This window comes from Plasmodium cynomolgi, chromosome 12 (assembly GCF_000321355.1).
Source record: "Plasmodium cynomolgi strain B DNA, chromosome 12, whole genome shotgun sequence".
NCBI classification, from domain to species: domain Eukaryota; phylum Apicomplexa; class Aconoidasida; order Haemosporida; family Plasmodiidae; genus Plasmodium; species Plasmodium cynomolgi.
In genome coordinates this window covers 2,977,390-2,991,635 of record NC_020405.1, presented here as the reverse complement: position 1 = coordinate 2,991,635, position 14,246 = coordinate 2,977,390, and the positions used below count along the sequence as shown (strand labels likewise).

Below are 14,246 nucleotides of genomic sequence, written 5' to 3'. Positions count from 1 at the left end.
TATATGATGTCTCCCCTTCGAATGTAAATAAATTTGCCCTACTTTTTAAAGAGCAAAAAGGTAACCACCACCACCAACCATATGTCCGTAACGTTCTAATGCTGCACAGTAGCAGCCATGAGAATGTTCACCACTGCCTAAAATGGTTAAGCTCCTATGGGGAGGCATGCGCGTGTTGGGCATACACCTCAAAGACGTACAATTTGGCACTTCATCCATTTGGGGAAATAAGAAATGCAATTAAGTTGCACGCCTTACAGATAATACTTACAAATTCTCGTCTTTAATCTACACACAAAAAGAAAAAATATATAAGCTGAAGAATGTTCCCTGCCAATAAGCCTAATTTTGCATATATCTAAATGTACAATGACGTGCGTGAATTAACCGTTTTTTTAATGTCACAAGATGAGCCTTTCCCATTTTGATCGCTTCGAACTTTTTTTAAAAAAAGAAAAAACGAAGAGAACATATACTGTGGTGGCCAACTTCGGTGTAGGATCGGCACGTCAAACAAGGTACTTCTCAATCTTAAATGTGACAAAAATGTTAACATAAAAAATGTACGTCTATTTGGCCAATTAATTGTGTATATTTCTTTAGGTGCACATTTGCGTAGCTATATGGGGCCTAGTCCCCTTTGCCTGAATCGCATAAGCGGCATCCCACCTATTTGTTGATCAGCTACATTTGCACACTTCATCATTTGACGACTAAATGGGGCTCTTCTCCCCTTTTTACCGCATTGTTCCTTTTTCAATTCTACTTCGTCCCAATGCCTCAATTTTTGCGAACATCGTTTTGCCCCTACAAAAATAGAAAAAGCAACGCTATTTTTTTATTCACCCTTGGAATAGTTATTTTGTTTCTATAGAGGTAGTAGGTTGGGTTGCTTTATTTTTATTTTGTTGGCAAAATGTTTCTTCTTTCCGATTTTCCCAAACTTGTAGTAATTTATTCACGCAAAAATGAATATGATAAATTAATTTGAAGTTCCTTTTTCTACAAAATGGACGATAACGATAAAACGCAGGACTTCTTTTCATTGCGCGTGCATACCTCTTCTTCTCAACGCACCGAAGGAGGAATCGAACCTCTGCGCAGAAATTCTACGCCAAATGATTTGAAGTCATACTTAGCAACCATGCTAACTCATCGGTGCAACTTTAACCCTTCAAAGAAAGCGACGTACAGTGAACTCGGCATTCCGAAACGTAGCTGCATGTGCTTGTCCCAATTGCGCACTGCCTGCAGCGCTTGGTCAACGCGAAGGGCATTTTTTTGTACGCTCTACATATGTTCATTTATGCCGCGCTTTCCCATTGCAAAAAACGGGAAACATCAAAGTCAATGTCAAGGTCAATGTCAAAGTCAATGCCAAAGTCAATGTTAAAGTCAATGTCATTGTTAAAATCAAAGACAAAATCAAAATGTTGTTTGAAAAAAAGTCCATGCTGTTTTATCATTGCTTGGCACGCCTTTTTTTCATGTCCCATGTCTGCGTTTTCCCTTTTTTGTAAGGGGAAACACCATTTGGCGTACCATTTTGGCACGAAAAATGAATCATTCGCCGCAGGGATTAAATGGCTGTCCGTTCCCCATAAAAATATTCTTCACTAAAAGAGGAGCAACGGTTTGTGCGTGCCTTTACGAGGATAATTTAGCCCCCGTACGGACGTTCAAAAATGCCTCTACACATTCACCACTCCGCTTAATGGAGAGTAAATTGCAAATTACACTTTTTTTTTTTCCCTATTGTTTGAAGAGAAAATACTGCGTTATGCATCACAGTTTGCGCCTTTTGCTTAAATACCTCCTCTAGCGTGTGTGCAATTTTCTCCAACAGAAAATAGTCACCCTTAATGTAAAAAGGGAAAACAAATTTAACCGTTATGTTTTTTTTCCCAATTTTTTGACTCTTCACAAAGTAACACATTTGTAAAAATAACGCCATTATGCAGTTAAGCATATCATCCGCACGTTGAAGCAGCACCAAAATGTGGACTACTCAACAATGGAAAATAAATTGAACATAATTTTGCAAAGTGGGCTGCCTAAATGATAAGCATTCGTCAGGTTAATTAATCATGTTATACCTTTGACGCAGAAAAAAAAGTATGCCTTTCTGATTATGAGAGAGAAGTGTTATCGGACAAAAGAAGCCATTTTGGGGAAAGTCACTAACAATTCGCGAGCTCCAAATGACCCCTTTTTATTTTCCAAAAAATTAGAGCTCGAAAAAGTGAAAAAAAAAAAAAAAACGTATAAGTTACATTACTAAACTGCTCTTTGCTGTGACATCACACGCAAATGCTTTTCATATGGTTGTTAAATTAAAACATTTGCGAAAAAAGAAAAAATATATATACCTATCCCAAGCTGTAACACTACAAGCAAATGCTTCATTATTTACATAAGTCAAAACTGTTGCGTTAAAAAAAATTTATATACACCCCAATGGACATATTCCCCAAAACAATTTTTTTTGCAAAATAATTTTTTTTCCCACCCATCGCGCATATTTATTTTGGAAGGAGTTATCCTAGTGAAAAAATTTGAGGAAAAGGCACTATACTTTTAATTTTACTTATTTTTCCTAAGGGTAATTGGCGCAGTTGGTTAGCGCGCGGGTCTCATAATCCCGAGGTCGTGAGTTCGAGCCTCACATTACCCAAACGGGCTAAGTTCTGCCCCCCAACAGGACTTAGCCGACAAAAATTCGAGAGTACTGTAGATGGTTCGCCATCTCTGAACTCAAGAGTTTTTATATTTTTACTTTTTTAAAACAAAATTTTATAAAATTACTTATGGAATGATCCATTTGTGTTTATATGTTTACGCGCGCGGAGGTAACAGTAGTTTAAGTTCAGTTGCAAATAAAGTTACTCACATTCAGAAAGGTAAAAAAAAAAAAAATCTTTTTTTTTTTTTTCCATTAAACGCGGTGCTTAGCCATCCACTCAAGCGTATACACGCACTGTTTGTTATATGTGCCAGAAAATTAATTACTCAATTTTTATTTTCCCAATGTAATGAAAAGATATGCGGTGTGCAATTTCTGATCGATCTAAAGAAATTATGTGCCTACCAGGTTAATTCAGCTTTTCTCGCATTTAGATGAAAGTGCCCACAACTGCGTTAAGATCTTCTTTTCCTGTATGCTCATATGACCTTCGCGTTATCGTCAAAAAATAGCAATTTTTTTTAAAGCATTCCCTTTTTTGCTTATATCCTTTCCTCATTCCCATGTTCCCCTTCCTTTTTGTTCTTTTTTTTTTTTTTTTTCCGTAAATTTGTGTGCGAAACGAAGTAGCTTATTTGAATATTCCTACTGTATTTAATGTTCACGAAAAAGTCTTATCTTTAAAGGGACGTTTCTGTTACGTTGGCAAAGCTTCCCAAATATTACAGTGTGTGAGGAAAAATAACCGTTCCCTTTCGCACAAGGATAGCATTCATTTTAAATTTCTGACGAAGAATATTTTTGAAACATTTTGAAATGCGTATTCCGGAAATGTCATGTTAAACTATGCCGTTCCTCTGTCTGCTTCCACACTTATGTGTGTATGCGAATTTTTAAAGAAACAGAATAAATTAAGCAGTACGTACAGTTCAGCAGTCATTACAATGTTGTCCTTTTTGAGAGGATTTTTTTTTTTTACAACTGTAACGTTAAGGGGAGGGGTAATGAACTGGGGTCACAAATGTGCACCAATTTGCCGCAACAAATGAGGAGGAAATAACAAGGGGGAAAATATGGCCTTAAAATGGAATTCTTATGGGGAAAAAAAGGGAGTGAAACATGTACATACCGTTGTACTGTACGTATTTACTACGCCCATTGGTCTCTTCTTCCCCTAAGGTGAACAGTTTTGAAAGCATAATTATCCTCTCGCGTGTGTATGTACATGCTTTCTACACGCACGCTACGTATGTGAGCAGTTTCGGAATCAGAAGCCAGGGCGTAGGGAACATGCCCCTACATGGAAAACTTGCCACATTCGCAGGATGGAATAAACAAATATAACTTTAATGTAGGGCCCTTTCAAATTGGGATGCTCACCGTCGAATAACCACAATTCATAATTTTTAACGGGAAAAAAAGAAAATTGGCACGTACGGGTTAATTTAATTAAAGGCAAGTAAAAATGTCAACATGTGGCGGCAAATATGTGCCGCACATACAATGCTTTACAGCAACAGCAAAAAAGCTGAAAATTTTGTTCCTCCCATTCTCGCCTTACCATAGTTATTTGAAAAAGGCGACTTGTGTATGCTGCTCATATACAGCACGACAACGCCTACACGGAGCCTTTTCTTTTAATTCACCAAATGGGAAAATATGCAAAATAATGCACTTTCAAAATAACGCCCAAAACGGGGACCCTCCTGCAGTGCGGTGATGTGGCGAAACTGTAGCAACATGATGTGCCAACCCCATTGAACACACCAATTACAGTTACACAAATAAAAAGTTAACCAATTGAGTGAATTGAAGCAACGGGGGCGTGGGGGTTGAGCCATACTAAAGTGAGTGATGTGTGAGTAAACCCCGTTCACGACAGTTTTGCGCGTCTGCATGTGCAATGGCACATATCTGCCCACCTCTCCATCTCTGCGTACATGCCCACTGATGTTCGTGCAAGTATATGCGCCCGTAAAACCCATTTCTTGAAGTCTTTAAATTAGTAGAAATTTCCACGTGAAATAAAAGCGTACATTCGCGGTTACGCACATAATTAAATTCTTTTAACAAAGTGGAACAAGAGGGAAAAAATGTTTGGGATTTTCCTTCAAAGGGGAAATTAAAACTTGCGCGCGAATCGGAAGGCAGTTTAAATATTCACAAATGTGGACTTCCAATGGTAAAAAGTGTTTTTTTTTTTTTTTGTCTTTTTTTGCTTCATTTATCACAATTCATCGTTTCCTACTTTTACTAACCCGTGCACACCAATATATGCACTGCTTTATGTTTCTTCGAACATTTCAGTGAAGTTCCATTTTTTTTTTTCAAAAAAGGAAAATGAATAAAACAGCACAACCTGATTAACGTGCACACATAGATGCCACTTTTTACCTTCCCCGTTTGGTTTTTTACATATATGCAGTATTTTTTCCCCTTTCACTCTTTCATTTTTAGTTGTCACCCCCCCCAATTTTACAATGTCACTTTCAGAAGCGCACATTTATCCAAAATGGCCATGTGTAGCCTTCAACGTTTAGCCTGTTTCTACAAAAAGGAATGTAGGAAGGTACGTCCAAGTGGAGTTTTACCTCCGCAAACAGTTGTGCATATGTATATGCATAAATGCACATGTTAAAAAATGACACCCACTTTTTTCATGCGTTTTGACGGCAAAAAATATGCCTACATATGCATCACGAAATATACTGCGCACTGTTATTTTTTGCCACTTCTCTGCAATTCGCTAACCTGTGATGCATTCCGCCATTTCCCCCACTTAAATTCTGTTTATTCCACTTTTTTTATGCGTAAATGTACGCCTTTTTTTTTTTTTCTAAAAATACGCAGAAAAATTAAGCGAGTTAAACTGTAACTGTTTTTTTTTTGGTTAATTTTTCTGCATATTTTTAGAAAAAAAAAATGCATCATATTTGCTCACATGAAGTTATATTTACCCCATTGAAGAAAAATTCGGCGCGGTGAAAACACATGCATATATTTTTGTAAAAAGTTTCACCGTTGGAAATGAATTTTTTTTCCAAATCAGAATTCCGCAGGGCTGTTGGAGCGAGCTGCGCGAAGTTTACGTGCCTGCTGGAAATTGCGTGAACTGAGCGGATAATTGTGTTGTGCGCATTTACAAATTGAAAAAATTGAAAAAACTGTGCGAATTGCGTGAATTGTCAGAATTTTTTTTTTTCACAATTGTGTCAATCGTTTGTGTGAATTTTTTCTGTTAATCGGGAGGATTTGCGCACATGAATTTTGCCTGCGAATCAGCCTCGCGAAGCTATCACGCGAATGACTCGCATGACACACCAGCGCTGACCCCCCGCATGATTCTCTCGAATCAAAATGAATAACGCAAACACCTATTCTCCACTGTACAGCTCATATGAAAACATTAACATATACAAACAGAACAAGCAACTGGGGGATGAAGATTATGACACTTCTACGGCCAACATATCATGCGATTCCAGGGGAAGAATACTGATAAAAGGTAAAACTCGGAGGTGATTTCCGCAACCGTTTTGTGTACGCCTGTATGTGTATGCCTGTATGTGTACGCCTGTATGTGTATACCTGTATGTGTACACCTTATGCGTGTAACGGGCGGATGGGGAGCAGTTGTCTGATGAGCAGCCTTAAATTTTTGCTTTTAAATCTGTCCAGTGAACCCAATCGTCGGTATATATGTGTATGCATTTATTATACATATGGAACATATGCGGATGTAGCGTATATGTATGCATACGCGTGATGTCTATTTTTTCAGCCACATTTAATCATTTGTCTTTTCTTTTTTTTTTTTTGACACCACTCCCATTTTTTATGCGCCTTCCATTAATGCAAAATCAGTTTGTCCCCCCTGCCCATGCCACCTCCCAACACGTTAACATACATTTTATGTATTCATGAATGCATAAATATACGCACACGCATACGTGCGCAAGTTTGCCAACAGGTTACCCCCTACGTTAACTGCTACGTGCATTATTTTATTTATTTATTTTTTTTTTTTGCATTAAATGTTATACCTTTGGGAATTTTTTTTATTACACGAAATGGTTGCAAACTGAGACATTTTTTTACACAAATATGTTTTTCTTTTCTTTTCTTTTTTCTTTTTATTTTTTTTTGTGCTTCGTTAGAATGTTTCATGAGGATATTCCCCCATGGGGTAATCTTCATTTTATGGCTAGTACATAAGGTGACAGTTTAATTTCCCCCCGTTTAGCGGCCGTCTTGTTTGTTTATGTGTCCATTCGAAATTTTTAACTGCGTGTATGTGTGTGCACATTTTGGAAGAAATGATAGGGGGTGCGTTATTCCGCTTTTGAGGCGAAACGACTCTTTGTTTTGCCTTGTATGCTTGCCCTATTCCCCCTGTTTTATGTTCACCCTGGTTTATTATCGAATTTTTATAATTGCACTCCTTTCCGATCGAGAGGGAAGTGTCCAAATGTCCAAATCGCGCCGTGCAACATAAATTGCGTCTCTTCGAGAATCGCTCCCCATTCTCTTCAAAGCAACCCCCCGAATCGCAAGTAGAAGTTCACTCATCATGGCATTTGCTATCTCGGGGGAATATGCCACTGCTACATGTACTTCAGCGTGCTCTCCATTCTCCACGCCTACACACTCAGTTCATACGGCACACGTACACAAATAGCGCTTTTATATGTAAAGACCCTTGTATTATTTTATTTTATTTTTTTTTTTTTACCTCTCTGCAGATATCGAAAATGATAATAAAAACATTCGAACAAAGAGCAACGGAATGGCCAACACAACACATGGTGTGAAAAGTACGAACAAACATGAAAAGCGAGAAGTCATTCCTGCTGTCCATGTGAGGAAGAAATCTCCATTTATTGTCACAAATAACCAATATGGAAAAAATTCAATTAATGATAATAGCATACCAACGAAGAAATTTTTGCATCCTATTTCCGGACTGCGATATGGAAATGTTATCAGGTCCAAGGACAGCAACAGCATGAACGATATCCACCATGCTTACAGAAAGGAGGGCACCTTGAACAGCAACGTCAATTGTAGTGGCATTTACTCCGCCAACTACCCTGCGAACTACATCACCAGCACGCGTGCACAGGGTGACTCCTCTTCGATCGGACCGCATAACATGCCCAATTATAACCCCCAAAGTATAGCGAACAACTTTTCCTCCTACCAAATGCACGATGCGAAAGAAAACAAAAATATATTTAATCAGTTTAACAAAAATATATACGAGCACTATAGCAGAATAGTTCTAGATGAGTACAACAGACAGGTGCAAAATCACCGTAACGTAAAGTACCCAAATGGGAAATTTTCATCATATGATAATAACTACCACCCAGCTAGCCACAGCCACAGCCATAACCATAACTATAACCATGCTTTTTTTTCGAATGCACGCGAACCAATTAACTTTTACAGCAATAATAATATTAAGCTGAAAAGCTATGTACCGTATGGTAACAGGGACTTACAAAATGGCAGTCACATACATAACGGTTCATTCATTTTAAGTAGCGACGCACAGAAGTATGCCACCCTACATATGTTAAATCCGACACAGAACACAAAAGATGCGTCCAGAAAAAACGTTTTTAAAATTTTTAACCGAAAAAAAGAACCAAATAAGAATTTAACTCCTTCCGTTAATTCGTATGACCATCTGCCAAATGTCCAAAAAGGACAAAGAAGAAGTTCATCATCCATAAACAAAACAAACTTAAGCTCCACTTCCTTCAGAAGAAAAATAAACAACCAGGAAACGTCAAATTGGAAAAGAGAACCAAATAATAACACCCTCAATAAAATTTACAATTTTATTTTTCCATCCAGTGCTAATAAGTCACAAAATAGTTTTGATTCCAAATGTGAAGGAAATAAATTTGCCACCTCTCCAAGGGATTCCTCTCTTAATGAACCCTACCCTAGATGCAGTAATGCTTATCTAATGCATAGTAACTCTAATCAAAATAGAGCGTTCAATATGGCAGGATATAATCTACCAGGTGTACATAACGATAATGGCATTCACGATTATAGCAAATGGAACTACAGTAGTAGCAGTGCCAATGCCCTCCCGAACATCAGTTTTGCTTCCGCCAAGAATTCAGATCATTTAAAGTACACCTCTCCTGCATTTATCTCAAGGAGCGGGAACGAAATAGTGTCCCTACGTCGAGATGATCAGTTTGCTAAAATATATTCTGCGCACAAGGGAGGAGTTCCCAATGGAAGTCCGCGAATCAGTGTCGTTTCGCAAAAGAATGCGCATCAGGACGACCGGCACAAGTACCACGAAAAGATTGTCACCAATATTTATCAGTTTACGGGTGGACTTGCGCACAAAGGGGGCAATCATAAAAATGGGGAGGGTCCAAAGAGGGCTCCACAAAGTGGCACGAATAGTGGCGCAAATAGTGGCGCAAATAATGGCGCAAATAGTGGCGCAAATAATGGCGCAAATAGTGGCGCTAATAATGGCGCTAATAATGGCGCTAATAATGGAGCCAATAACTGCACTAGTAACTGCACTAATAATGATCCGCAAGGAAAAGCCCAAAAAAAGGCAACCTCGCCAGAATGCCCGCCCATCCAGGCCCCCCATGTCGGCCACGCCCTCCATTTTGACCCATCCAAGGACAGTGCAAAAAGCGGAGACCCCACAAATATGCCCCTCGTCAGTAAGCAACACCAGTGGGAAAAAAATAGTGCAGTCGAATTAGCCCAAAATAAGAACACAATAAATGAACAAAAACAGCTTCGTTCAACGAAGGCCATCCACCCAAACAGTCACTCGAACATGCCAATTGTAAAAAACGAACCTCTCAAAGGAGAATCGATAATGAGAACCGATAACACTGTGCCGCACGCCACCAGTGATACCACCGAAAAAGTAAACCAAGTGTTCAAGGAACAGATGAACAATGTATACAGAAAGTCTATCGCGACAGACAACAACTCCATAAAAATTGTAAGTGACCATGACAGGAATAGCAGCAAGCAAAATATATACAACTACAGCACAGTCATACAAAACAACTTTATTAACAGCTCAGACAAAATGTCCAAAATTTTAGTAGGAATAAAAAATGAAAATGGAACTCAAAACAAAAATGATACCAACCTAGAGTTTATGAATGTGAATAAGTACATAAATAACATATTCAGAACAAGCAACAATAATTATGACCATACAGGTAATAAAGAAGGTGTACTTATTGGTCAGTACGGACAGGGCAACAACATCTCAAAAAGAAATCCTTTCGACGAAATGGACATTAGAGAGAATACCAAATTGGGGATGTCAAACCAGGATGCCTTTAAAACGTATCAAAATTTCAACCCTAGTGACGACCACCTAATGAACAACGCACATCGCTTACGTGAACTTGAAAAAAAACATGGAGTTATAAGTAGCCCCAACTTATGCGCAAATGGTAACACCAGTGGTATTAACGAAAACGCGAAGCATTTAATGAGGCAATGCATTTTGAATAAATTTCTCTATGAACAGAAAAAACAAGAAAACCAAACGAATGGTAGGAAGAACAGCATTCCCAGCACGATGCACCATTTTATGTACAAGAATGAAAAGGGATTCGAATCTCTCCCATTGTCAAACGATAAAGAAAACCCAATTGTTAAACTTCTAAACAGGGGTAACCGAGAAGGGCCAAACATCGAGGGTAAGATAAATCTAATTGATGGCAACGCACACATCGTTAGTATGCTGAAAAAAATGCAAAATGTAAGAAGTGAGGATGACTTGGCAGATAGCGTTATAGGTAACCTGGGGCACTTAAAACTTGCCCACCTTTCCAGCTTAACCAAAAACGAAATTAATAAAATTGTCGTGGGTAATACCAATGAGAATCATAATCATAATCAGTACATAAAGTCCATCGCCTCCATGGATGACAAAGCGCATGCGCCTCTAAATGTTAAAGAGAACTATCACGAAACCGCTTCCATGAAGAGGCATGCCAATCGGGGGGAACATAACAAGGACGGAACCGAACATGCTGACCCCCAAAGTGCAGACGCACATAACATATCACTAAAAAAGGAAAAAAAAAAAACAGGTAAAAAAAAAAGTCCAAAAATTGTGCATTACGATATTGATCAAATATTGCAGCTAAAGTCGAAGGTCTACGAAGAATTAAACACCTGCCTAAAATGCATTAACAGTTTAACCAAAAATAAAAAATTATTTGAGCAATTAAAAAAGTATAAGAATAAGCTCGATAAGAAGGCCCAAATGGGGGATGGCACCTCTGAGCGAAGTCGCTCAGACCAAGCGGAATCCTACTATACGATGAAAAATTCGTACCTCTCGTCCTTCCTCTGCAATGAGAACACAAGCGCTGACGCGCAGGGGGTTCAAAATGGCGCCGGCGTTCCTAGTGGGGGCTGCTTAACCAGTGGTGACTATGTGCCCAACGCGAAGAACCCACCCAAGCTGCAGCTAGACAAGGACATTTCAAACGACACAAGCAACAACGCCACAGTTACCGCTCCCCCCAGTGATGAAAAGAGCGAACTGATAAAAAAGATCAACCGAACCAGTTTTGCTGGCCTTCCCCTCGGAGATGACAACAGTAAAAATTTCACAACAAATAAGGCATACCCGAATCAGTTCCAAGATAAACAAATCCGGGTGAATGACCCTGGAAGGAAAAAGGATAACGTGCATTTCAATTTATGCGATAAAAACGTATTCGAAAAGGAAGAAGAAGAAAAAAAAAATTCCTACGTGAAGAACGGAGAAAGCAGATATTCACTGTACGAGGAAGAATCCCCCAACGTGGGGAAGAGGAAGGCTCTCCTCGTTACACTAAATTATAATGGTCTGCTTGAAGGATGTGTAAATGACACGTTAGAAATGTGCGAACATTTAGTAGGGACGTTCAAATTCAATGAATTGATACTCCTAAATGATTGCAACCTTTGCTATCGAAATTTCGTCGCACAAAAGGCTAACAAAAGCAACATCATCAATAACCTCTACGAATTTGTTGTCAATTCAAACAATGGAGACATATTATTTTTTTATTTCTGTGGATATTCTATCAAAATAATTGATTCAAAATTCTCACAGAACAATAACTTTGCGTTATTGCCAGAGGATCACTCGAAAAATAATTTCATCTATTCAAATGAAGTATTTAATATAATTAAAAAGTTACAGGGAGGGAAACAACTGTGCATAGTTTTTGACACCACATATACTTCCTATTTTGTCCCCACCTGCACCACTATCACTTATAATAAAAGCATTAACTCCAGTGAAATTTCCAAAAATGCTCATTTAGTGAACTCGAATAAGAAGCACGTCTATTCACTGAGAACCTTTGGCAAGATAAGAGATCGACATGTTGAACCCATTTACGTCGAAAATTTGAGGATGCCCCTGTCCCACGATTTGTATAAACAGGAGGAGGAGAGGAAGCAAAATGCAAAGGATGTCCTCGTCCCCTCCATCTTTTTCTTCTCTCCTGATGTGAGGGACCGGGGAGACTTTGAGCTCCTCATCAGAAATAGGGTTAGAGGTAGGTGATAACCACGCAGGGTAGCGCACAATCATGTACACGCGTGTGAGCATAGGTGTGATCGGGCGCATACCTTTGGGCTGGGCCAAATGTGCACAAGAGCACGCACAAATTCGTATGTGCATACCCACATGCATACGTACGAACATACGTACTTACATACATACGTAATTACATACGTACTTACGTACTTATTCACGCCCCCCCCGCAGGCCTCCTAACCTACTGCATCGGAAAGGCAATCGTCGTGTTGAAAAAAGATTTCTCCTACCACGACCTGTTCATCGTCGCGTCCCAAGTGCTAGTCAACATCAAGAAGGAGTACAAATTGAAATACATAAAATTTAAGTTGTCCTTCCTGAATGATCACTCGCCGGATGATATAAAATTCTTATCGCACGAAAGTCTGCTTCTTAGAAAAAAAGGAAAGCCAGAAGAAGAGCCACTCTGGAAACCCTCCTTACGATTAAACAACCTAAATGAATACATGAAGGATATTTGCAAAATCAAGGAGAAAAAAGCTCAGGCCAGTTTTCCCAAAAAGTGCTTGCTCATCTTCATAAAAGATATAAAATTCTGCGACCACGTCAAGGTGGACTCCTCCATTGAGTACTTCGTGAGTTGCTTTGTCAAAGCCAAGGGTCTGAACATTCTGTACGTCAGGTAGGTCTCGACTCGGCTTGGGCAGCGGTCGCCATGACCATGTGTGCGAAGCCGTGCGCCAACGCCCACGCTGCTACACCCACGCCAGGCGAAACAACACCAAGTGCCAGAAAATCGTCAGGGACAAAATTTTCTTCCTGGAGTACATTATCCTGAATGTGTCCGACCTGGTAACCCTGCAGGAAAATGGGCTGCCGACTGCGCTTCCGTTGCCGCGCCCTAGGAAAAAACGAAAAAGTGCAGCCCCTCAGGCAAAACGTGCGAACCAACTCAACCCCTTTTTTGCGCATCCCCCACCTGCAGGACAATACCAAAATTTACGTGGAACTGTTCAAAAAGAAGAAGAAAAACTATTTTTTCGCCAGGAGCGTGTTACGGATAAGGTAACCACACGAAGCGGTTTCCGCATCAAATGTACATATAAGTGTACCCCTATTTTGTATGTGCACATGAAATGAGCAAAACGGCAGATTCATACCCATTCGCATCCCCTCCCTCATATAGCAACACGAACGGAAATTTCTCCCTAATGGATGAAAAGGTAATCAAAAGGGAAAAAAAAAAAAACGGCGCCTTTGGAATGTGCTTTATTTTGTTTCCATTCCAACTGATATTCTTTGGCAGTACAAGTGCATGTCTTTGCACTGGGCTGCTTGGAAAGAAAGCCCTCCTCTCAGCAATGTGCTATGCATCCACCTGACGCAACTGCAAAGGCGCCCCTTTTGCAACATTACATTATCTTGCTTTTTTTCCCACGAGCAGAAAAACATAATCGGTATCATCGATTTGAGCATTAAATGCGTCTCTTAACAGAACGGATCCCCATTTTTTTTTTTTTTTTACGTAAAATACCTTTAAGAGGAGTTTCCCTTCGTGGTGATGTCGCCCCGTTTATTTATCCCCCGCCCCTTCGGCTGCCGCTTTAATTTGTTTCAAGGAGGATTTGATTAAGCATAAGTTGCACACGAAAATGCATATGTGTGCGCTTGCCCTCTTTTTTTTTTTTTTGGTATCAAGTGAAAATATCAAATGAAAACCATTTTGAGAAAGTAGAGTTTGTTTTGATTTCCTTTTTTTTTTTGTTCACAATAAGACATATCCATGATGAATTCCCTTTTTGTTTTTGTTTTTATTCCCCCTTTTTAATTTTTTGTTCCTCCGGCGCTCGCCTTGCATATATATATCATCCTTTTTTTTTTTTTTTTTTTTTTCGACATTTCATTTTTTCATTTTTTAAGTAAACCCTATTTTTTAAGATTTAAGAGCTGTTAAAAGGTGTCACACTATGAAGCGTTACAACGCAACATATGAGCAAGTATTAT

General features: G+C 39.2%; 1 protein-coding gene and 1 non-coding gene across 2 annotated transcripts; both read left to right on the top strand.

Annotated features, from left to right (window-relative positions):
• The first annotated feature begins 2,600 nt into the window (after nt 1-2,600).
• On the top strand, nt 2,601-2,674 carry PCYB_127675. Its single transcript has one exon. It is a non-coding gene; the product is annotated as a tRNA-Met (tRNA).
• Nucleotides 2,675-6,040: 3,366 nt separating this feature from the next.
• PCYB_127670 (metacaspase 2) lies at nt 6,041-13,734 on the top strand (the record flags this gene model as incomplete). Its single annotated transcript, XM_004224101.1, has 8 exons — nt 6,041-6,188; nt 7,426-12,269; nt 12,295-12,316; nt 12,474-12,924; nt 13,013-13,094; nt 13,228-13,307; nt 13,429-13,465; nt 13,687-13,734. The coding sequence occupies 2 exons, from the start codon at nt 6,041-6,043 to the stop codon at nt 12,267-12,269; spliced, it is 4,992 nt and encodes a 1,663-aa protein (XP_004224149.1). The 3' UTR covers nt 12,295-12,316; nt 12,474-12,924; nt 13,013-13,094; nt 13,228-13,307; nt 13,429-13,465; nt 13,687-13,734.
• Nucleotides 13,735-14,246: the final 512 nt, after the last annotated feature.